Source organism: Bos grunniens, chromosome 17 (genome assembly GCF_055505025.1).
Source record: "Bos grunniens cultivar Pamir isolate PY7600 chromosome 17, Bosgru_T2T1.0, whole genome shotgun sequence".
Lineage (NCBI taxonomy): Eukaryota > Metazoa > Chordata > Mammalia > Artiodactyla > Bovidae > Bos > Bos grunniens.
In genome coordinates, this window is record NC_141181.1 from 62,564,863 (window position 1) to 62,587,896 (window position 23,034).

The 23,034-nt window shown below is 36.5% G+C and overlaps 1 protein-coding gene and 1 non-coding gene across 28 annotated transcripts in view; both read left to right on the plus strand.

The window, feature by feature from the left end:
• TMEM116 (transmembrane protein 116) overlaps positions 1–23,034 on the plus strand; it is a 120,058-nt gene that overhangs the window by 8,915 nt on the left and 88,109 nt on the right. For 7 of the 27 annotated variants that reach the window (XR_015144616.1, XR_015144617.1, XM_086348205.1 and 4 more), the window contains exons 1-7: positions 417–560; positions 1,121–1,167; positions 1,649–1,712; positions 8,636–8,767; positions 19,633–19,737; positions 21,790–21,839; positions 22,922–23,005. Coding sequence is in view for 22 of the 27 variants with exons in the window: in XM_086348205.1 (XP_086204331.1) it covers positions 513–560; positions 1,121–1,167; positions 1,649–1,712; positions 8,636–8,767; positions 19,633–19,737; positions 21,790–21,839; positions 22,922–23,005 (530 nt within the window). In the remaining 5 variants the exon portion in view is untranslated. Of the gene's footprint in view, positions 1–416; positions 561–1,120; positions 1,168–1,648; positions 1,713–8,635; positions 8,768–19,632; positions 19,738–21,789; positions 21,840–22,921; positions 23,006–23,034 lie in introns of those variants that run through there. The other 20 variants (XR_015144618.1, XR_015144619.1, XM_086348212.1 and 17 more) reach the window with 7 other exon arrangements.
• LOC147355564 (U6 spliceosomal RNA) lies at positions 1,430–1,534 on the plus strand. Its single transcript, XR_015144949.1, has one exon. It is a non-coding gene; the product is annotated as a U6 spliceosomal RNA (small nuclear RNA).

Genomic DNA, 23,034 nt, shown 5'->3' on the forward strand with positions numbered 1-23,034 from the left:
ATTAAATAAATATAAGACGTTAATAACCCCTTCTTCTTTCACACCTTTTCCAGATATTACTAAAAACTGACTAATTGAGTGAATATACAGTCTGTCTTCCCCAATACAGGCTATTGTCCCTAAACAGGAACAGATTTCAAACAGAACTCCCTTCTTCCCTGTTTTTCTCTCCATTTTTTTATTCCATTTCTCCCTTGCAGCTCCATTTATCTTTTCTTAGTGACTCATTCTCTGTATTTTTTATTATTCCTACCTCTTGCCGCTTCTTACAATTCCTAATGCTTTTTAGAACTTTGTTTCCTTGTCACCTGCTCTCTCTATTTTTGTTCTTTCTGCTTGGCTTTCTCCTCCACTTCTCACTACTTTCTCTCCTTGCCCTCAAGATACAGGGCAGGATTGGGTAGGGAGGAGCCCAGCTGGGTTAAGGGTGGAGCTACCTGTTTACTGCTTGGAATTCAGAACCTGACCAGGAAGGATCAGGCTGCTTAAATTTAGCTGAGGCTGAAGTCCGTATGGCCTTCCTACTGGAGACTAGCATTTTGGAGGACAGTTGGGATTTGGTGAGACTAGAAGCAGCCCCTCTCTTCTTTTTTGTTCCCCCTTCCTTCCTCCCTGGTCTGTATTTTTCACTAACAGTATCTCTCTCCATGCGATTAACTTCTTCCTTTTCCCCTGTTGCTTACTATTCTGTTTTTTCTGTCTAGCTCTCTGGCAGTCAACGTCATTTAGTGTCTGTTTGCCTTTTCTGTTACCCATTCTTTCCACTTACCTGACTGTTCTCTCTCAAAATTTAGCTTTTTCTACCTCTTCTCCATTTTATTCTTGACTCTATTAATTTTCTCATCCAACTCTTTTTTTATTCAGTCATTTTCTGTCCACCTCTCTATTCTTTTTATCTTAGTGTTTCTCAGCGATGTAGCAATAAGGAAGGAAAAAGGGCCACCCTGGCTTTCCAGGGGCCGGTTCACCCCTTCTACTCATTTTCAGACCTAACATGTTTTGATTAGGCAATGAAGGGTTTGTGCTCTGCACAGATAGTTAATAAATAGTGAAATTAGAGTAGGGTTGAATATTAAAATTTAAAGACTTAATTTTATTCTCATTTTCTCTTTTTATTTAGTTTTTTTCTGCAATACAGTGGATACAGTTTGTGATGGCTACTCTGAGGTAAGTTTATTTGATCTCATGTAATGTGACTGTTTAAACTACTACAAGCAGAACTGGAGAATTCTTGTAGTTTCTATATCTCTGCCCCTCACCCCCTGGGGATTTACTTTTATTCTTTAGAAAGAGATGCACTTCTATACCGTGCTGATTTTTTCTGAATAATAAACTGTAATAATATCAACAACTACAATAATAAAAAACGGATTGAAGTAATTAAAGGATATTTTGGTCAACAGGATTGATTTTCAAAACCAGTTGCAAAGTGCTCACTTTGGTAGCCCATATACTAAAAATTGTAATGATACAGAGATTGGCATAGCCCCTGTTTAAGGATGACACACAAATTCATTAAGCATTCCATATTTTTAAAACTGTGCAGTTTATTTTATATCAATTATATTTCAGTAAGTATATAAAATCAGTAGCAAAAACAAAGGAGCCCCAATTGTCCTGTTTAATGATAGTCTTTTATCTCTGTCAGTGTTATAGGTTCAAGCTCACTTGTTGCCTATGCTATATTCCAGAACATACAGAAATCTCCAGAGGTGAGCCATCTGTTTTTGTGTTGGATTTGAATTTTCAGTGATTTAGCCTTTGAAATAATTAAGTGAGGTGGGTGTCCCCTGTAAGTGATGGAATAATTCTGTAAGTTGCTTGTAAATTTGTCATTTTGATACATTGGGATGCTTTAGACATTGCCAATAGATCTCCCTTTTCTTTTAGGTAGTTATTTTAACTATAATTTTTAATACTGAGGAATTGACGAGATGTGGATTAGTGGATAAATGTAGATTTTTTTTGGAGTATGCCTTAATTATTAAAGTCAAGGAAATGGAGTGTTGTTTGAAGCCTATAATTTGCTCTAAACGTAGTAGGGTCCTGCCAAGAGGTGAGTTTTCTGATGTTGATATCTTGGTAAAATTGCTAGTGGGGCTGGAAATAGTTCAAAGACTGCTATACAAAAGATATTTATTTTGCTGTTCTGGCCTTCTGGCAATTACATTTAACAGTGAAAATAGAACAAAAATACATCCTATGGAAAACTAATCATACCAAAAAAAAACCCTTCCTTTTACTGAGATGTAATTGACAAATAAAAATTGAATATTCTTAAGGTATTAAAAAAACCAACCAGGGAGTTCCTTGGTGGCCTAGTGGGTAGGTTTCTGGGATTTCACTGCCTTTAAAAAAATATTTTAAGAAAAATATAAGAAAACTTTTAAAATCAGGCCAGGTGGCACAAAATTAAGCAAAATGTAATTTAGAACATATATTAGAGAACTTTTGTAATGTAGAAAATGTCACTAGGTTTTATTTGGCCCACTTTAACTCTGTATATAAAATACTGTATCTTGTTGGTCCTCATCACTGTCCTGTGAGAAGAATGGTATTAGCTAAATTTTGCAGATAAGGAAATTGAGACTCAAAGTCATGAAATAAGTTGTTCAAGTTACACAGTAAGTAGCAGAGCAGGGATTTTTCAAAAGTCTTAACTCTTAACTACAATCCCCCTTCAAATTAAACACAGTGTTTCATAATTATTATATTATTGGTGTATATGCCCAGTATTTTAAATACACTCTTCAGGACTTCCCTGGTAGTCCAGTGGTTAATACTGTGCTTCCACCGCAATTGGTGTAGGTTTGATCCCTGGTTGGGAAAGTTCCACTTGCTGCTTAGGGCAGTCAAAAAAAAAAAAAAGCATTTTTCATTTAATCCTTAAAATAATCCTGTGAGGTAGATATTATTAGTCTGATATTATAGATGGAGAAATGGAATCCTTATTAAATTGATGGATTTTCCTAAGCTAGTAAGTATTAAAACTAGATTTTGGGTTCAGAGTTATCTTGTTCTAAAGCCTCTCCTCACCTGTATTATTTTTTGTTTAAGATTTTTTTTTTTTTAATGTGGACCATTTTAAAAGTCTTAATTGAATTTGTTACAGTATTGCTTTTGGTTTTTTGGCCCTGAGGCATGTAGGATATTAGCTCCCTGATGGAATCTGTACCCCCTGCACTGGAAGGCAAAATCCTAACCACTGGACCACCAGTGAAGTCCCTCTCCCATACACTTTTAAACCACTGAAATATAATGCCTAATGAAAAGAGAATTTTGAATTTCAGAGATAGAATGTGGCTATGTAAGTAAAACTAGAAAGTAGAAGTCTGTATACTGTATTGTTAGTTGCCTGCCAAAGTAATCTTAGGCCACACATCTTCCTGTGATATGAATTTCCTTAATGTTTGTTTCCTGGATGTTTATTAAAATTTTAATTCAGGTGTGATTAAGTTAATAAAATATAAAGTTACATAGAGAGGGGTAAGCAGAGATTCTCAGTCTCAGCCACTATTGACCTTTGGGATTATATGGTTATTTGTTGTAGGTGGCTGTCCTGCATCTTAGGATGTTTAGCAGACTTTACCTATTGGATGTTGCAGAAACCTTCCTCACCCAGTTGTGACAACCAAAAATATGTTCAAATGTTGTCAAATGTCTCCTGGAAGAGACAGTCACTCGTGGTTGAAAATCGCTGCTCTAGGGTGACCTTTGCCATGACCGTGCGTTAGAGTTTTATAAAGATGTGGGGTCTAGTTTGGCCTGGGGTGCAACCTTTAATTTCTCTGGCTTCAATGCTCATACCTTTCACATAACCAGAGCCTGAAGGACCTGAGTAATTATGAATTCAGTAGTGCCTACACATTCTGTTTTCTTGATTTAGGGAAGATTCCAATTTTTCCAGCTTAAAAATATCAGTCATACTGCTGCTGCTGCTGCGTCGCTTCAGTCGTGTCCGACTCTGTGTGACCCCATAGACGGCAGCCCACCAGGTTCCCCCCGTCCCTGGGATTCTCCAGGCAAGAACACGAGTGGGTTGCCATTTCCTTCTCCAGTGCATGAAAGTGAAAAGTGAAAGTGAAGTCGCTCAGTTGTGTCCGACTCTTTGCGACCCCATGGACTGCAGCCTACCCGTCCATGGGATTTTCCAGGCAAGAGTACTGGAGTGGGGTGCCATGGCCTTCTCTGGTCAGTCATACTACACTGTTTTATTTATTTGTTAAGTAACATTTTAAACAACAAAGACACATGAGGGCATAATCTGAAAAAAAGATAATTATTAAATTAATAATTACGGTAAATTGGAGAAATCCATGGGAAATCTTTGAGTGGACTAGCTGATTAAACAGTGACTCAGAGAAGCAACCTTAAAAGAGAAGAAAGTGGCTTAGGCCAGCCAATGTTAAAAAAAAAAAAAGGCTACACTTGTGTGACTTCATTTCCTTATGAAGGTCACTTTTGATATTCTTTGTAACTTGATTTCACTGGAAATATTGGGAAGTGGGGCTTTGGGAGAGTGTTAATATGGGTTGCTTTAGGTGTTTTACCTTACCGGATAGACCTGGACCCAGAACCTCCTCAGGGAAAGACCTTCACATAATGCATTCTGTCTCTGCATTTTATTTTGCTCTTGATTTTAGTTAGACAAGTACAAATATATATATATATTTTTAAGATTTTTCTTTAATGTTTAGGATCATTATTAAGCTTTTTCATGTGTTTCTTAACTACTATGCTGATTGTATTTTTATTAAAACATTATTTATTTAAAAAAAAACATTTGGCCATGCCACATGACATGTGGGATCTTAGTTCCCTGACCAGGGATCAAACCAGTGCCCCTTGTAGTGGAAGCATAGATCCTTTGCCAGTGGACCACCAGGGAAGTACCTTTTTAAAAAAGTTTTAAATTTTTTATGTTTTGTATTTTTCTTAAAGTATGGTTTCTATCATACATGTCTTTGTATTGCCTTTTATATAGTATCTTGTTAAACAGAAGGGGTGACATATCTTTTGATTTCAATAATGGATGCATCAGTTTTGTTTTTAAGAGACATTACTTTGCCAACAAAGGTTCGTCTAGTCAAGGCTATGGTTTTTCCTGTGGTCATGTATGGATGTGAGAGTTGGACTGTGAAGAAGGCTGAGCACTGAAGAATTGATGCTTTTGAACTGTGGTGTTGGAGAAGACTCTTGGGAGTCCCTTGGACTGCAAGGAGATCCAACCAGTCCATTCTGAAGGAGATCAGCCCTGGGATTTCTTTGGAAGGACTGATGCTAAAGCTGAAACTCCAGTACTTTGGCCACCTCATGCGAAGAGTTGACTCATTGGAAAAGACTCCGATGCTGGGAGGGATTGGGGGCAGGAGGAGAAGGCGAAGACAGAGGATGAGATGGCTGGATGGCATCACTGACTCCATGGACATGAGTGTGAGTGAACTCCGAGAGTTGGTGATGGACAGGGAGGCCTGGCGTGCTGCGATTCATGGGGTCTCAAAGAGTCGGACACGACTGAGCGACTGATCTGATCTGATCTGATACTTTACATATATATTTTTAGAAATATTATTCATTTATTTGGCTGTACCTGGTCTTAGTTGCAGCACATGAGATCTTTTAGTTGTGGCATGCAAACTCTTAGTTTCATTATGTGGGATCTAGTTCCCTGAGCAGGGATTGAACCTGGATGACCTGCACTGGGAGTTGGGAGTCTCAGCCACTGGACCACCAGGGAAGTCCCAGGTTTTGTTGTTTATTTGATTTTGTCTCCTGTTACTAGAACTCATGATTTTCCAACCATGAGTGAAAGTATATAAACCTCTTTTTATCCTTTATTTCTCCAGGAACGACCTTAGGTACGTTTTAATGACCAGCGGTTCCCTATGTTTAAGGTTATTTGTTGAATCATTGACTATATGTTCTTGCTCACAAGAGCTGCTTGGCTGCCTTTCTGCTCCAGAGTTTATTGTGTATTCTGTTTTAATTTTTTACCCATTAACAGTTATAAACTTGTGGTAGGTCATAGACCAGTAAAATCTGTGACAGAATTTAGTTTTTGCATTTTTGAACTTAATATAGATGGGATAACATTGCATTTTTGAGGATGTATTGCTTTGTGATTTGCTTTTTTCCCTCATTATTACTTCTGAGATTTGTCCATGGTGTTGTGTATAGCTCTGCTTCATTTCTTTTTCATTGATGTTTAGCATTCTGTATTATGAACATACCACAGTTTATCTATCTGCGCTACTATAAACAATCTGGTAGGTGTCTTCTGATGCCCACATGCAAAAATTTCTCTAATGTATTTACCTAATAATGGAGTTGCTATAGGATATGGATATCCCGTAGATAATGCCAAGCTTTCTTCAAATGGTTGGGCCAGCAGCGTATGAACTGTCTCATTGCTTCATGCTCCCCTCAGTATTTGATATTGTCAGACTTTAAAATTTTTTTGCCATGGGTGTGTAATTTTTGTCTCACTGTAGATTTTTTTAAAAACTAAAGTTTATTTATTTTTGACTGCGCTGGATCTTCGTTGCTAAATGTGGGCTTTCTCTAGCTGCAGTAAGCAGGGGCTATTCTCTAGTTGTGGTGCACAGGCTTAGTTGCCCCGAGGCATGTGGGATCTTAGATCCCAGACCAGGAATTGAACCCGTGTCCCCTACATTGGCAGGCAGATTCTTAACCACTTAATTTGGCCACCAGGGAAGTCCCAGTCTCATTGTTGATTGATTGATTTGACTTTTGGTCCCCTGTAGTTTATGATTGATTGACTTTGGTCTCCTTGTAAATTTAATTTTTTGATTTCCTTGATTGCTGATTGGGTCAGATGTATTTTCACATGATTATGGTTATTTGAATTTCTTTCTTAACTACCTGTTCGAATCTTATGTCCATTTTTAAAATTAGTTTTTCTTATTGCATTTTAAGAGTTTTTGTTTGTCTTTAATATTGTTTGGATACTTTTCCTTTGTTAGTCATATGTGTTACAAAGATCTCCCACTTCGTGGCTTGTCTTTTCACTTTCTTTATGGTATCCTTTGACAAACATTTTTCATTTCAATGTGGGCAAATTTTTAACTATTTCTTTTAGAATTTTGTTTAGGAAAAACTTTCCCTAAAATTGAAGACATTCTTCTATATTACCTTTAAAATTTTTTTTAAAAAACCTTTATAGATGTTTGTCTTTCACATTTAGGTCTTTGAACTAGTTGAGACTAATTTTTGAGTGTGTGAAATAGAAAGTTGGGGCCCAATTTCATTTTTATCCATATGGATACCCAGTTGTTCTAGTATCACATTTTGAAAAGCCTGTTCTTTCTCCACCCAGAAAGTACTACCTCTGTCATGTATCAAAAGTTTATGAATCTTATATATATATTTGCATGCTTAGGCTTGTTTGAGACTCCATTCTGTTCCATTGATCTATTTGTCCATCTCTGGGCTAGTACCACTTTATCTGCTTTATATTGTTCCAGCTTTATATTGTTTTGGTATGTATAGGATAAGTCCTCTTTCTCCTTTTTCTTGAAGAATGTCATGGTTAACTTGATATTTTGTGTTTCAGTATCAAATTTAGAGCCAACTTCATCAAACTATACAAGAAAATATGTTGAGATATAATGATTTACATTTAATCTGTGTATCAGTTAAAGGAGAACTGACATTTTCATAATACTGGATCTTACAGTTCATGAGCATTCACCTTAGATCTTTGGGGTCTTTTAATAAACATTTTATAATTTTCTCCATGGTGGTCCAAAACTGTTTTCAAGAAAGTGGGAGTGTGTAGACCAAAAGGAGAAGGATACTAGAAAGTGAGACAGACAAACTTCAGAATGTAGTTAGAAATTGAAAGACATATATAATTCTTGCTGGTATTTTTCTCCATCTTGACGTTCATTAATATGAAAGCCTGTAAGATGAATAAAATCTTAGGATCTTGTATATAACATGATAACCATAGTTGATAACACTATATTGTATAGTTGAAATTTGCTCAGAGAATAGGACGTAAATGTTAAATGTTCTCACACACATTTATGTTATATAGTTAAATATGTGAGGTGATGGATGTGTTCATTAACTTGAAGGAAATCCTTTCACAGTGTATATATACATCAGATCATCACATGTACTTTGAATTATCTTATAATTTTATTTGTCAGTTATACATCAGTAAAGAAAAATTGCAAATTAAACTATACGAAAATTTAAAAACACCTGTTTTCATGTTCTTTGTGTTCTTAACCATATCCTAAAACACTCAGATCTCATGTCTTATTGTTAGAAGATGTTGGCTGTGCAGCTTGAACACTTAAAATTTCCCATTTGAGGTATGTCTCCATTACAGAATTTTTCATTTTTCCATTCTTTCCTTCAACCCTGTATCTGAGGAAGGAATGTCTCTGTGAGGGAGAAGTTCCTCTGGTTCCAGAACAGTTGGAATAATTGAGATTACAGATTCCTTCCTACCTGGATTGTTCATTTAGATTCCCTACAGTTAGCCAGTAGCAGAGGCCCCAGAGAAATTATGCCCAGTTTTATATTAGAAAGGTTAAACCTAATTGATTGATACATTCTTTTGGCTGCATCATTTTTGAAAGCATGAATTTTCTTGCTTTGACAGAGAAGACCACTGTTTTACCTGAGCTTCTCTGACCTCCTCTTGGGGATATACTGGCTCACTGAGGCACTTCTCTATGGTACTTCAACAGCCAGTAAGGACATTGTCTGCTATAACCTGCAAGTAGTTGGACAGGTGAGTGCTGCTAGACTGTGACAACATCTGGTGTGAAAGGCACACTCTGATCTAAATAAGAAGTGAGGGTAACCCATCCTGGAAAGTGGGACCCTTTTATTTATTGGTACACTTTGAAATAATAGCTTTTACTGTTTTTCCACATTAAAAAACTACTTACTATAGAAAATTTGGAAAATACGGAGAAGCAAAAAGGTAGTTAAATCCCAGATATAATTACTCTTTAATATTTTATGTATATTATGTATTTTCAATCTTCTTCTCTATAGATAAATGCATTTTAGAGCAAATATGATATATTTATACTCTTTATAATCTGCTCTTATTATTCAACATACTGTGACCATATTTTCATGTAATGGAGTATATGTCAACATCTTTTGAGATTATTGCATTTTTTATTAATATAATAAACGTTGACTTTTAGAAATGCTACATATGATTATATGTAACTTATATATCTTTCATAGATTTTATCAGTGGATTAACCTATCTAGTACTATCAGTATATAATGTTTCTGAGACTTGGGATGTGAAAAAAGCAGAGGTTAATGTGCAGTCTATACTCACTGCTGGTTACTTGATCTGGGAGTTGTTGCTAGAGGGGAAATTTGTTTTAATTTAGTAGGAAAATACTAATATGTAATTAGTGATATGAACTCCAGGTACTAATAATATGTTACCTATCTTGTATGAATTTAAGTATCTTAGAGACATACTTTATTCAGTCCTGCTTATAACCTCATAGATAGGGTTAAGGCTGTATTTTCTCAGGTAATAATAAACAATTATTATATTATAATATTATACTCTTTGTTGTTGTTCAGTCGTTTCAGTTGTGTCTGACCCTTTGCGACCCCATGGACTGCAGCCCTTCGGGCTTCCCTGTCCATTCAGTTCAGTTCAGTTCAGTTCAGTCGCTCAGTTGTGTCCAGCTCTTTGCTACCACATGGACTTCAGCACACCAGGATTCCCTGTCCTTCACCAACTCCCGGAGCTTGCTCAAACTTATGGCCATTGAGTGAGTGATGCCATCCAACCATCTCATCTTCTGTTGCCCCTTCTTCTCCTGCTTTCAATCCTTCCCAGCATCAGGATCTTTTCCAATGAGTCAGTTCTTTGCATCAGGTGGCCAAATATTGGCGCTTCAGCATCAGTCCTTCCAGTGAAAGTTCAGGGTTGATTTCCTTTAGGATTGACTGGATTGATCTCCTTGCAGTCCAAGGGACTCTCAAGATGATTCTTCATTCAGCACACAGTTTGAAAGCATCAATTCTTCGGTGCTCAGCCTTCTTTAGGGTCCAACTCTCAAATCTCTACATGACTACTGGAAAAACCATACCTTTGACTATATGGACCTTTGTTGGCAGTGTGGTGTCTCTACTTTTTAATATGCTGTCTAGGTTTGTCATAGCTTTCCTTTTAAGGAGCAAGTGTCTTTTAATTTCATGACAGCAGTCACAGTCCACAGTGATTTTGGAGCACAAGAAAATAAAGTCTGTCACTGTTGCTATTTTTTTCCCCATCTATTTGCCATGAAGTGATGGGATCAGATGCCATATCTTAGTTTTTTGAATGTTGAGTTTTAAGCCAGCTTTTTCACTTTCCTCTTCCACCTTCACCAAGAGATTCTTTAGTTCCTCTTCACTTTCTGCCATAAGGGTGGTGTCATCTGTTTTTCTGTGGTTACTAATATTTCTCCTGGCAATCTTAATTCTAGCTTGTGTTTTATCCAGCCTGGCATTTCATATGAGGTACTCTGCATATGAGTTAAATAAGCAGGGTGACAATATACAGTCTTTGATGTACTCCTTTCTTAATTTTGAACCAGTCCATTGTTCCACATCCGGTTCTAACTGTTGTTTCTTGACCTATATACCAGTTTCTCAGAAGGCAGGAATGGTGATCTGGTAAAATTCTCTTTAAGAATTTTCCATAGTTTGTTGTGACCCACACAGTCAAAGGCTTTACTGTAGTCCATGAAGGAGAAGTTTTTCTGGAATTCTCTTGCTTTTTCTGTGATCCAGTGGATATTGGCAACTTGATCTTTGGCTCCTCTGCCTTTTCTAAATCCAGCTTGTACATCTGAAAGTTCTCAGTTCATGTACTGTTGAAGCCTAGCTTGAAGGCTTTTGAGCATTATCTTTCTAGAAGAAAAAAATCTGCACTGAAATCCTGGACCTGATTAACTTTGTGACCTTAGGCAAATACTTCCATCTTTCCAAATTCAGTCTCCTAAATCTATAAAACTGTCGCTAATAACAATTACTTTGTGTTTGGCACAGATGTGATTAATGTTACTTTATTTTTTGAACTTTATTGAGCTATGTATTCAAAAACTACATATATTTAAAGTGTACATTTTTAATATATGTATGAAATCATCACCGCAATCAAGTTAATAAACATTCCTATTTCTTTCACCCCTAAAATTATTTCAAGTGTTTTTTCGCTTCAGTTCAGTTCAGTTGCTCAGTCGTGTCCGACTCTTTGCGACCCCATGAATCGCAGCACGCCAGGCCTCCCTGTCCATCACCAACTCTCGGAGTTCACTCAAACTCACATCCATTGAGTCAGTGATGCCATCCAGCCATCTCATCCTCTGTCTTCGCCTTCTCCTCCTGCCCCCAATCCCTCCCAGCATCGGAGTCTTTTCCAATGAGTCAACTCTTCGCATGAGGTGGCCAAAGTACTGGAGTTTCAGCTTTAGCATCATTCCTTCCGAAGAAATCCCAGGGCTGATCTCCTTTAGGATGGACTGGTTGGATCTCCTTACAGTCCAAGGGACTCCCAAGAGTCTTCTCCAACACCACAGTTCAAAAGCATCAATTCTTCGGCACTCAGCCTTCTTCATAGTCCAACTCTCACATCCATACATGACCACTAGAAAAACCATAGCCTGGACTAGACAGACCTTTGTTGGCAAAGTAATGTCTCTGCTTTTGAATATGCTATCTAGGTTGGTCATAACTTTTCTTCCAAGGAGTAAGCGTCTTTTAATTTCATGGCTGCAGTCACCATCTGCAGTGATTTTGGAGCCCAAAAAAATAAAGTCTGACACTGTTTCCACTGTTTCCCCATCTGTTTCCCATGAACTGATGGGACCAGATGCCATGATCTTCGTTTTCTGAATGTTGAGCTTTAAGCCAGCTTTTTCACTCTCCTCTTTCACTTTCATCAAGAGGCTTTTTAGTTCCTCTTCACTTTCTGCCATAAGGGTGGTGTCATCTGCATATCTGAGGTTATTGATATTTCTCCTGGCAATCTTGATTCCAGCTTGTGCTTCTTCCAGCCTAGCGTTTCTCATGATGTATTCTGCATATAAGTTAAATAAGCGGGGTGACAATATACAGCCTTGACGTACTCCTTTTCCTATTTGGAACCAGTCTGTTGTTCCATGTACAGTTCTAACTGTTGCTTCCTGACTTGCATATAGGTTCTCAAGAGGCAGGTCAGGTGGTCTGGTATTCCCATCTCTTTCAGAATTTTCCACAGTTTATTGTGGTCCACACAGTCAAAGGCTTTGGCATAGTCAATAAAGCAGAAATAGATGTTTTTCTGGAACTCTCTTGCTTTTTCCATGATCCAGCGGATGTTGGCAATTTGATCTCTGGTTCCTCTGCCTTTTCTAAAACCAGCTTGAACATCTGGAAGTTCACGGTTCATGTATTGCTGAAGCCTGGCTTGGAGAATTTTGAGCATTATTTTTTTTCCCCCTTAAATGCATTGTAAATAGTTGCTTTTAAAAATACTGCTTGGGGAGAAGGAAATGGAAACCCATTCCAGTGTTCTTGCCTGGAAAATCCCATGGATGGAGGAACCTGGTAGCCTACAGTCCGTGGGGTCACAAAGAGTTGGACACGACTGAGTGACTTGACTTTCTTTCTTTTACACAGGATTAAAGGAGGCTCCATGACAACACTTGGTTCCTCCTGAACTCGTTTTTCTCAAGCCTTGAGCTTCTAATGGCTCAGCAAACCAATACGTCTTACTCATGAAAATGTTTTTCTTAATAAGCTATATTAATGAACCTCTGTATTTGCTTGGAAATCTGCCTGTCTTCAAGATTCATGTCAATTGTTTTATGGCCAGAGATGACTCTCTTTGTGCCAATTCTATCTCAAAATGCTTGCTAACCAGTATAGAAAGCTTTGCCAAAAACTAACAACTATCTCAAAATGCTTGGTAATCAGTATGTAATGCTTTGCTAAAAACTAACGAGGGGGCACTGTTTATGTCCCCTTCTGATGTTTGTGTCAGAAGCTTTCTCTATCCCTTTACACTTTAATAAAACTCTGCTACAGACAGCAAAAAAATAAAAATAAAAATACCGGTTGGATGTTTCCAACATCTGGCTCATTCCTGAGCTGACGTTTGATGATTATACTCTCCCATGAGAGTCAGTGACATTTTTCTTTTCTTTATATATAGAATGTAATTACCATCTCATAATCTTTAGGCAGTGGTTCAGATCTCAGTCTATTTCTCTAAGCCGTGGCTATGCTGTTTTGGGACTGCCAAGCTCATGCATGGTGTAGGGATTAGGCTGAGACTTCTATGGAATCACACACAGAATCAGAGCATCCTCATTTCTGACTCTTATCATTTCTGGGATTCGCCCCATACTTTTCCATACCTTCCTGCCTGATGGGAGCCCTTCTCTGGTTTCTGTAGCCTAAAGGATGGGTTTCTACTAGAGTGTTAGGTGCCTACATTGAGCAGCAGCATGATCCGGGCACACCTTTGAGGCAAAACTGTGAGAAAAAGTTTGGGAAACTTATTTCTGTGCAGTTCACTTCTTCACATTTGACTCTCTTCTGTAATCCACTTGCTTTTGTTTACTTTTCACAGTCCTCAAGTAGTTGATTTTTATATTTTTACCAGATAGTTTTTGTTTGCAATCAGTGGTAGGGATGGGCTATAGAGGGCTTAAACACAGTAGCTTATTTATTTAATGAATTAGTTGTAGTTTTTGAAATTGTGGTAAAACACATTTAACATAGAGTTTTCCATTTAACTGTTAAAAAATTTTAGGTTTTGGTAAAAATACATAACAAACTTTAGTATTTTAGCAACTTTTAAGTATACAGTTCAGCAGCATACATCCACATTGTTGTGCAACTGTTACCACTGTTCACCTCCAGATATTTTTATTATCCCAGACTGAAATTCTGTATCCTTTAAATAATACCTCTCCATTTCTTGAACCTTCCAGCCTCTGGTAACCACCTATGAATTTGACTACTCTGGGTACCTCATGTGTGTACTAAGTTGCTTCTTTTTTTTTTTTTTTCCTTTTTTTTTTTTTAAATTTTATTTTATTTTTAAACTTTACTAATTGCATTAGTTTTGCCAAATATCAAACTAAGTTGCTTCTTGTCTGACTCTTCATGTCCAACTCTTTGTGACCCTGTGGACGATAGCCCACAAGGCTCCTCTGTCCATGGAGATTCTCCAGGCAAGAATACTGGAGTGGGTTGCCATGCCCTCTTCTAGGGGATCTTCCCAATGCAGGGATTGAACCCAGGTCTCTTTTGTCTCCTGCATTGGTATGCAGGTTCTTTACCACTAGCACCACCTGGGAAGCTCTGGGTACCTCATATCAGTAGAGTAATACAGTATTTGACCTTTTGTGTTAGCTTGTTTCACCGAGCTTAATGTCTTCAAGGTGTATCCATGTTGTAGCATGTGTCAGAATTTCTTTTTTTTTAATTAAGATATAATTGATGCATAATATTTTATTAGTTTCAGATGTACTACATAGTGATTCACTTTTTAATAGATTATACTCTGTTTAAAGTTATAAAATATTGGCTATATTCTTTGTGCTGTATAATATATCTTTGTATATTGTTTATTTTATACATAGTAGCTTGTACTTGTTCATCACTTACCCATTTTTTTGCCCCTCCCTCATCTGTTTTTTTCCACTGGTAACCACTTGTTAATATTTCAGGCAAGAATATAAACAAGTGGTTATAATCCATAGGGTCCCAAAGAGTCACACAGGACTGAAGCAACTTAGCACAACCAGTTGTTTATTAGGTATATCTGTGAGTTTGTTTCTGTTTTGTTATATTTATTAATTCGTTTTATTTTTTAGATTCCACATATAGGTAGTAACATATAGTAGTTCTCTTTCTCTGATTATTTCACTAAACATTATACTTTCCCGTTCCATCTATGTTGTTGTAAATGGCAAATTTTCATTCTTTCTTATGGCTGAGTAATATTCTAGTGTGTGTGTGTGTGTGTGTTTATTTATTTATTTATATACACATATTTTGTATCTGTTCATTTGTTGATGGACAGTTTCTTCCATATCTTGGTTATATAAATAATGCTGCTATGAATATTGGAGTTTGAAACTGTCGTTTCAAATTACTGTTTTCTTTTTCTTTGGCTATATATGCTCAGGAGTAGAATTGCTGGATCATACGGTAATTATATTTTTTTCAGGAACCTCCATACTGTTTTCCATAGTGGCTGAACCAGTTTACATTCCCAGCTGTTCTAAGGTTCTCCTTTTCCCCACATCCTCACCAACATTTGTTATTGGTGGTCATTTTGGTGATATCCATTCTGACAGATGTGAGATAATATCTCATTGTGGTTTTTATTTGTATTATCCTGATAATTAGCAACATTGAACATTTTTGTGTGTGCCTGTTGGCTATCTGTATGTCTTCTTTGGAAAAATGTCTATTCAGTTCTTCTGCCCATTTAAAAATTTGGTTTTTTGGCTTCTTGATATTGAGTTGTATGAGATATTCATATATTAGCTCCATATTGGATATATCATTTGCAAATATTTTCTCCTGTTCTGTAGTTTGTCTTTTCTTTTTCTCAATGGTTTGCTTTGCTGGGCAAAAGCTTTTAAGTTTAATAAGATCTCATTTGTTTATTTTGCTTTTGTTTCCTTTGCATAAGGAGACATCCTAAAAAATGTTTCTGTGTCATAGTATTCTGCCTATGTTTTCTTCTAAGAGTTTTATGGTTTCCTGTCCTACATTTAGGTCTTTGATCCATTTTTAGTTTATTTTTGTATATGGTGTGATCATAATAGTTGTTGTTTGGTTGCTAAGTCATGTCCAATTTTTTGCGATCCCTTGGACTGTAGCACACTAGGCTCTCTGTCCATGGGATTGCTGAGGCAGAAATACTGGAGTGGGTTGCCATTTCCTTTTGCACAGATCTTCCTGACTCAGGGATCAAACCTGCATCTGCTGCATGGCAGGCTGATTCTTTACTGCTGAGCCACCACGGGAAGCACTATATGGTGTGATAAAATGTTTGAATTTCATCCTTTTACACATAGCTGTCCAGTTTTCCCAGCAACACTTATTGATGAGTATCTTTTGACATTGTTTATTTTTGCCTCTTTTGATAGATTAATTGACCAAAAGTGTGTGGTTAATTTCTGGGCTCATTATTTTGTTCCATTGATCTATGTGCCTGTTTTTATGCCAATACCATACTGTTTTGATGACTTACCTTTGTACTGCAGTCTGAAGTCAGGGAATGTGATACTTCTAGCTTTGTTCTTTTTTCTCAAGCTTTCTTTGGCTATTCTGGGTCTTCTGTGGTTCCATATAAATTTTAGGATTATTTGTTCTAGTTCTCCTAGGTATTTTGATAGAGATTGTTACCTTGAGTCTGTAGATTGCTTTGGATACTATGGACATTTTAACAATATTAATTCTTCCAATCCGTAAACACGGTGTATCTTTCCATTTCTTTGTATCATTTAAAATTTCCTTTGTCTATAGTTTTCAGAATATATCTTTCACTTCTTTAGTTAAGTTTATTTTTTTATGCTGTTTTAAATGGAATTGGTTTTTTTGCTTTCTCTTTCTGATAGTTCTTTATTAATGTATAGAAAAGCAACAGATTTTTGTATATCAGTCTTGTGTCTTGCAACTTCACTGAATTCACTGATGAGCTCTAGTCGTTTTTTGGTAGAGATTTTAAGTTTCTGTATGTGTAGTATCATGTCATCTACAGATAGTGACCATTTTACTTCTTCTCTTCTAACTTGGAAGCCTTTCTTTTTTTTGTCTGATTGCTGTAGCTAAGACTTCTATTACTGTTGAATAGAAGTGGTGAAAATGGGCACCCTTGTCTTATTCCTGATCTTCGAGGACCACTTTTCACTGTTGAGTATGATATTAGCTGTGGTTTTGTCATCCATGACCTTTATTATATTGAGGTATGTTCCCTCTATACCCAATTTGTGGAGAGTTTTTTTCATAAATGGATATTGAATTTTGTCAGAAGCTTTTTCTGCATCTATTGCGATCATCATGATTTTCATTTTCCTGTTTGTTAATATGGTATACCACATTGACTGATTTGTGGGTATTGAACCATTCTTGCATTCTGGGATAAATTCCACTTGATCATGGTGTATGTTCCTTTTTATGTATTGTTTAATTTGGTTTGCTAATATTTTGTTGAGGATTTTGACATCTAATTTCATGATTATGTTGTACCTTGATATGGTTTCTTCATGTTTCTTATGTTTGGTTTTATTAAGTTTCTTGGACATGGTGGTTTGTATTTTCATCAAATTTGGAAAATTTTTGGTTATTATTCCCTCAAATATATTTTTTTTCCTCCCTTCCTCTGTACTCCTGCTGGAATTCCAATTCCATATTAGGGATTATTAGCCTGCTTGTATTGTTACATAACTTACTGAAGTTTTGTTCCTTTTTTTTCAAAATCTTTTATCTCTAGGTGTCTCATTTTAGTTTCCATTTCTGTGTCTTCAAGTTTACTAATTTTTTGCAGTTTCTAATTTTCCATGTTTTAAATTCCATATATTTTTCATCTCTAGACTTTCAACTTGGATCTTTTTTATACCTTTCATTTCTCAGTGTTGTGCTAATGCTTTCCTCTACCTTCTTGGACATACTGAGTATATTTACAATAGTTCCTTTAACTTTTTTCCCCTAATTTTTATAATCTATGCTGTTTCTGGGTTCATTGCTATTGATTAATTTTTCTCTTGATTATGGGCCATAATTTCCTGCCTATCTACATGACTTAAAATATTTTAATACACACCAGATATTATAGATTTTATATTGTTGAGTATTAGGTTTTATATATACATATAAATCCCCTTTAAATTCAGGAGTTTTGTCTTCAATGTAGTTAACTCTGCATTTGTTTGATCCTTTGTTTTTTTTGAAGGCTTGCTTTTAAGCTTAGTTAAGGCAATAAGGAGCCTGGTGGGCCGCAGTCCATGGGGTCGCCAAGAGTGGGACAGGACTGAGCGACTTCACTTTCACTTTTCACTTTCATGCATCGGAGAAGGAAATGGCAACCCACTCCAATGTTCTTGCCTGGAGAATCCCAGGGACAGGGGAGCCTGGTGGGCTGCTATCTATGGGGTCGCACAGAGTCGGACACGACTGAAGCGACTTAGCAGCAGCAGCAGCAGGGCAGTATTTAATGTACAGCTAATTTGGTTTGATTAGTAGGGCAGTACTCTTATGATTTTACATTATTATTCTACAATACTGCCATTCAGCCTATGGATTAGGAAGTCTTTCCACACTGGCTTATGGAGACACAAACTATTCCTTTAGGGATTCTTTTTTTGAAGATTGTTCTACATACTCCTTTCTAGTGCTTCTTTCTCTGTTCTTCATGGTTTTCTCTCCCATGTGTATAGATTAATACTTAACCAAAAACTCGAAGGTACCTCTGCAAACCTCCAGAGCGCTAGGTCTCTATGTATCTGCCTCTTCTCTCATAATTTGTTTCACATATTTTAGCTGCCTTGGCCTCCATGAACACTGAAATCTCTCTGAACTCACAGACAGCTTATTTCTTTTGGATTCCCCTTCACCACACTCACCTTGCCCAGCTGGTTAGCTGGGTTCAACTTGTTTATTTTTATTTTTTTAGGGATTACTGTTCTGTACTGATTGTTATCCGATGTTTGAAAACAGGGTGTTTTCATGTATTTTGTCCAGGTTTTAGTTTTTTAAGGCTGAGGTGCAAATTCTATTCCTTTTATTTCATCAAAGATGGAAGCAAAAGTTCCTTCTCTTGGATTTTTGTCTTGCTGGCTTGTTGCAATCTTGTCAGCTCTTTGATGTTTTTAAAGATTAAAAAAATATTCATGTTTAGTTCTTTTGAATAGAAAGTTTGGTTCGGATAGCCTAGGCTTTCATTATTAGAAATGGAAATTCTTATGTCCTTTTCTTTATTTTTAAAATTTTTATTGGAGTATAGTTGATTTACAATATTGTGTTAGTTTCAGGTATACAGCAAAGTGAATCTGTTATACATAAACAAATATCCACTGTTTTTTTAGATTCTTTTCCCATATAGGCCATTACAGAGTATTGAGTAGAGTTCCCTGTGCTATACAGTAGGTCCTTACTAGTTAAGTACTTTTTATATAGGAGTCTGTATATGTCAATCCCAATCTCACAATTTATCCCTCCCCCACCCCTTATCCCCTGGTAAACTTAAGTTTATTTTCTACATCTGTGATTTTACTTCTGTTTTGTAAAAAAGTTTGTTTGTACCCTTCTGATGTCCTTTTCAATTAAAAAATGAAATAGAAAAAGATTCTATGATATCCTCATAAAAATTGAACAGTTGACTGAGAGGAGGTGGATAATGTGGTTCCTCTCAACAGTCAAAAGGATAAAATAAGGATGCTGGGACATATTTTAGGTAGGCCTGGGTTGAATTCTCAGACTTGGCCCAGTTTTGCATAATAGAGGTACTAGATGCTAAGTTACTAATAGACCAGTAGGTAGGATTCTTACAGTAGGAAATAATGAAATAAATTGAAAGAAGCCATAGTGGGACAGGTATGATCAGTTGTTTTGATTTTCACCTAGGTATTGTACATCTCCTCATTTTTCTACACCATCAATTATATCTGGTATCTGTACAAAGAACTGAGGATGAAACCTAGCCAGAGTGCACAGAGGACATTTTCACTGGTAAGTTTTCTTCAGAGCAGATAGTTAAGAACAGTATGCTAAAACAAATCCACATGTCTTTGACAAATAGTTTAGCACTTAGCACTGACTAGGTGAATTCATGGGAGCTAATAAAAGAGAAAACTCATGGAGTTTCCACACTGTTGACATGATTTCTCTACTCTTTTGCCACCATCACCACCCCTGCTGCCACCACCACCACCACCAACAGGATTTGATTATAGGAAACATTATTTACAGTATTACCATTCCTGCCTGGTTCCTTTCAGTAAGGGAAATCCTTCTTGGTTCTATGCCAATCCATCATTGTTGTTAAAGAAGACAACCTTGGTGAGCAGGTAGGAAAATGCCCAGCTAGCTAACGTGGGATTTGGGTTATGGGTATTGGAAAGGCAGAGTGTTGTGCTCTGACGTGTTTTGTTGGTATGTGTGTGTAACACATATTGGTTTGCAGAAGGGCAGAGGAATAAATGCATGGTAATTAGAAAACAAGATCCAGGAAGCAACTTGTTCCTTCTTTGAGTCACAAAAGAGTTGTGGACATTGTCTAGCATTGCAGAAAGAGAAGAGAACACTTGGTAAATAAGTCAGTATACCTGGATCCTTTTCTGTGTATACATATCTTAGATATATAATTCACCTATTTCATGTGTACAATTCAGTGGTTTTAAAAGTAAACTTACCAGGTTGTAAAATTATCATAAATCAGTTTCAAAATATTTTCTTCACTCAGTAAAATCCTTCATGCACATTTACTGTTAATTTGTTTTCCATACCCTGTCCTGCCCTTGTTGTTCAGTCTCTATGTTTGGCTCACCCTGCCATAGGCAACCACTAATACACTTTCTGTCTCTATAGATTTTCATTTTCTGGACATTTCATATAGATATTTTATATATCATACAAAATATTTTGGTGTCTGGTTTATTTTATTTGGCATAATACTTTTGAAGTTCATTCATTGTATATAAGTAATTCATTCCTTTCTATTGCTAAATAGTATTCCATTGTATAGTACTCTTACTTCCTTATTTTTGATTCTTTAAGTAAATCACTAGGTGATTTAGCAGAATACATTTTTATGTTGTTAACAATGTTCATTTCTTTAACTGTCTTTGTGTGTATTTTATCTTACTCAGTATTCTAGTCATCTTATTTATGCCTTATCCATTCTGTCATGGTTTTTTGAAGGAGAATTTTTGTTCAAGAGCACCATGGAATAAGTGAATCTAGAAAGCCTCCCAGCATATTTTTTCCAAAGCCTACAGTTTTAGAACAAATGAAAGTGGTATCCTGTCATGCACATGATGAAATGCAGCAAATGTTTGTTGAATGAATAAGTGATATTATAGCATTGTGAAAAGAGCATTTGGAAGTAAATTAGGAGATCTGTCCTCTAAACCTATTTCTGTCATTTGTCTCCTGTATGACCTTGGGCACATCATCTTCCTTTCTTGGGCCTCAATTTTTCATCATAAACATGAAGTGCAGGGGGACTTCCCTCATGGTCCAGTGGTTAAAAATCCACCTTCCGATGCAGGGAATATGGGTTCCTATCTTCTAGATAGGTCTTATATTCAAGGTGCCTTTTTTGATTCTTATACTAACCCTGGGCTGTTAATGGTTCTGCTGGTCATCTTATACATAGACTTTTACTCCACCTATAAGGTCTGAACAGTTTACACCTCCCTTGATCTAAAAGAGGAGAGGATTGAGCAGTTATTAGAAGATGAAGATTTACTGTGTGATTTCATATTTGCCTTTCTTCTTAAGAAAATTTGTTGTGGTATCCAAATCTTATATTAAGCTACTCTCTGCAGGCCCTCTTTGTGGCTACTGGTGTATTTTTTAATATACAATAATACAGATAAATTCTCTTTATCTTCAGTGCTAAGGAACTATTCATTTCATTTACTTTTTTATCAAATATTGCTTAACTGAAGCAAACCTGCTATTGGGAATTTTTGTACTATCAAATAGTAAGTGATGACTTGGTATTATAATATGATTGGCAATATCCTAAGACATTACTCACATTTATTATTTTCATAGGTTATAGATTATACCTGCCGAATTGGTCAAATAGCCATCATTTTGTCCAGGTAAGATTTTTTTTCCTTCCTAGCATGGTGTAGACTCATTATTCTTGGGTCCAGGTGGGAACAGTTAAAAGGACAGAGCTCTTATTTCCATTCATTCTGTCACTCCTTGGTCCTCACATAGCTTTATTGAGTAGGAAGCAACAAATGTGTAATCACTGGTTTCATTTTCCCAGGTAAAATAGGCAAGCAATTTGAAGTTACAGATTGGGTTTTAGCCCCAGTTCTGCCGTTAACTGTATGTGACCTGGAGTGAATATTTTTCCTTTAAGTCTTTTGACTTCTAATTCCTTTTCATATATCATGAAAGCTGTAATAGATGATTTTCAAGAACTTATTCACCTTTATAACATTGGATGAGACTCTTTTACTAAACTCAGAAAGGATCTGTATCTCACCTAAAGTGATGGTCACATTGAGTTGATTTTAGACATTGTAATCTTTTACTCCTGGATCTTTTCCAGTTATAGGAATCTGCATATATTAAGCTGGATAAATAACTGTTTGCTTAAGGCTGTGTTTTGGAAAATTTCTTAGGGAATGGACAGATCACATAGGTCCTTGATAGATTTTTCATTTCATTTTGACCCACTTGGTTTTTTAATCTGATCATGCAACTCCCAGAGTGCATGCTTAGTTACTCAGTCATGTCCGACTCTGCAATACCATGGACTGTAGCCTGCCAAGTTCCTCTGTCCATAGAATTTTCCAAGCAAGAATACTGGAGTGGGTTGCCATTTTCTGCTCAGGGAACCCTCCCAACCCAGAAACTGAACTCACATCTCTTATGTCTTTACTACTTTGCCACCTGGGAAGCTCACAGTTCCCAGAGACTCTCTGTGAAAGTCTGTTAGATTTTATTAACCTAGATATAAAATGCATTTCCTGCTTCATTTCACCAGGAACTTGAAATGAAAGTATACTTAAAGTTTTTGAAGTATTTTTCTTGAAGAAATTAAATGTGTAGGTTTTCATGAAGAGTGGGTAGGGGAATGGTATTGGGAGAAGGATAGGAGAATATTTTGCACAGGTAAAAAGGCATAAAAAAGTCTGAATATTAGGGTGATAATTTTTTTTCCTCCCAGTCTGATACCTCTACTGTTGATGGTACCTGTATTCTGTTTGGGCAATGTCAGTGAATGTTTCCGCAACTTCAGCCAGAGCCACAGGTAAGTAAGAACAAACCTATCGTTTTCAT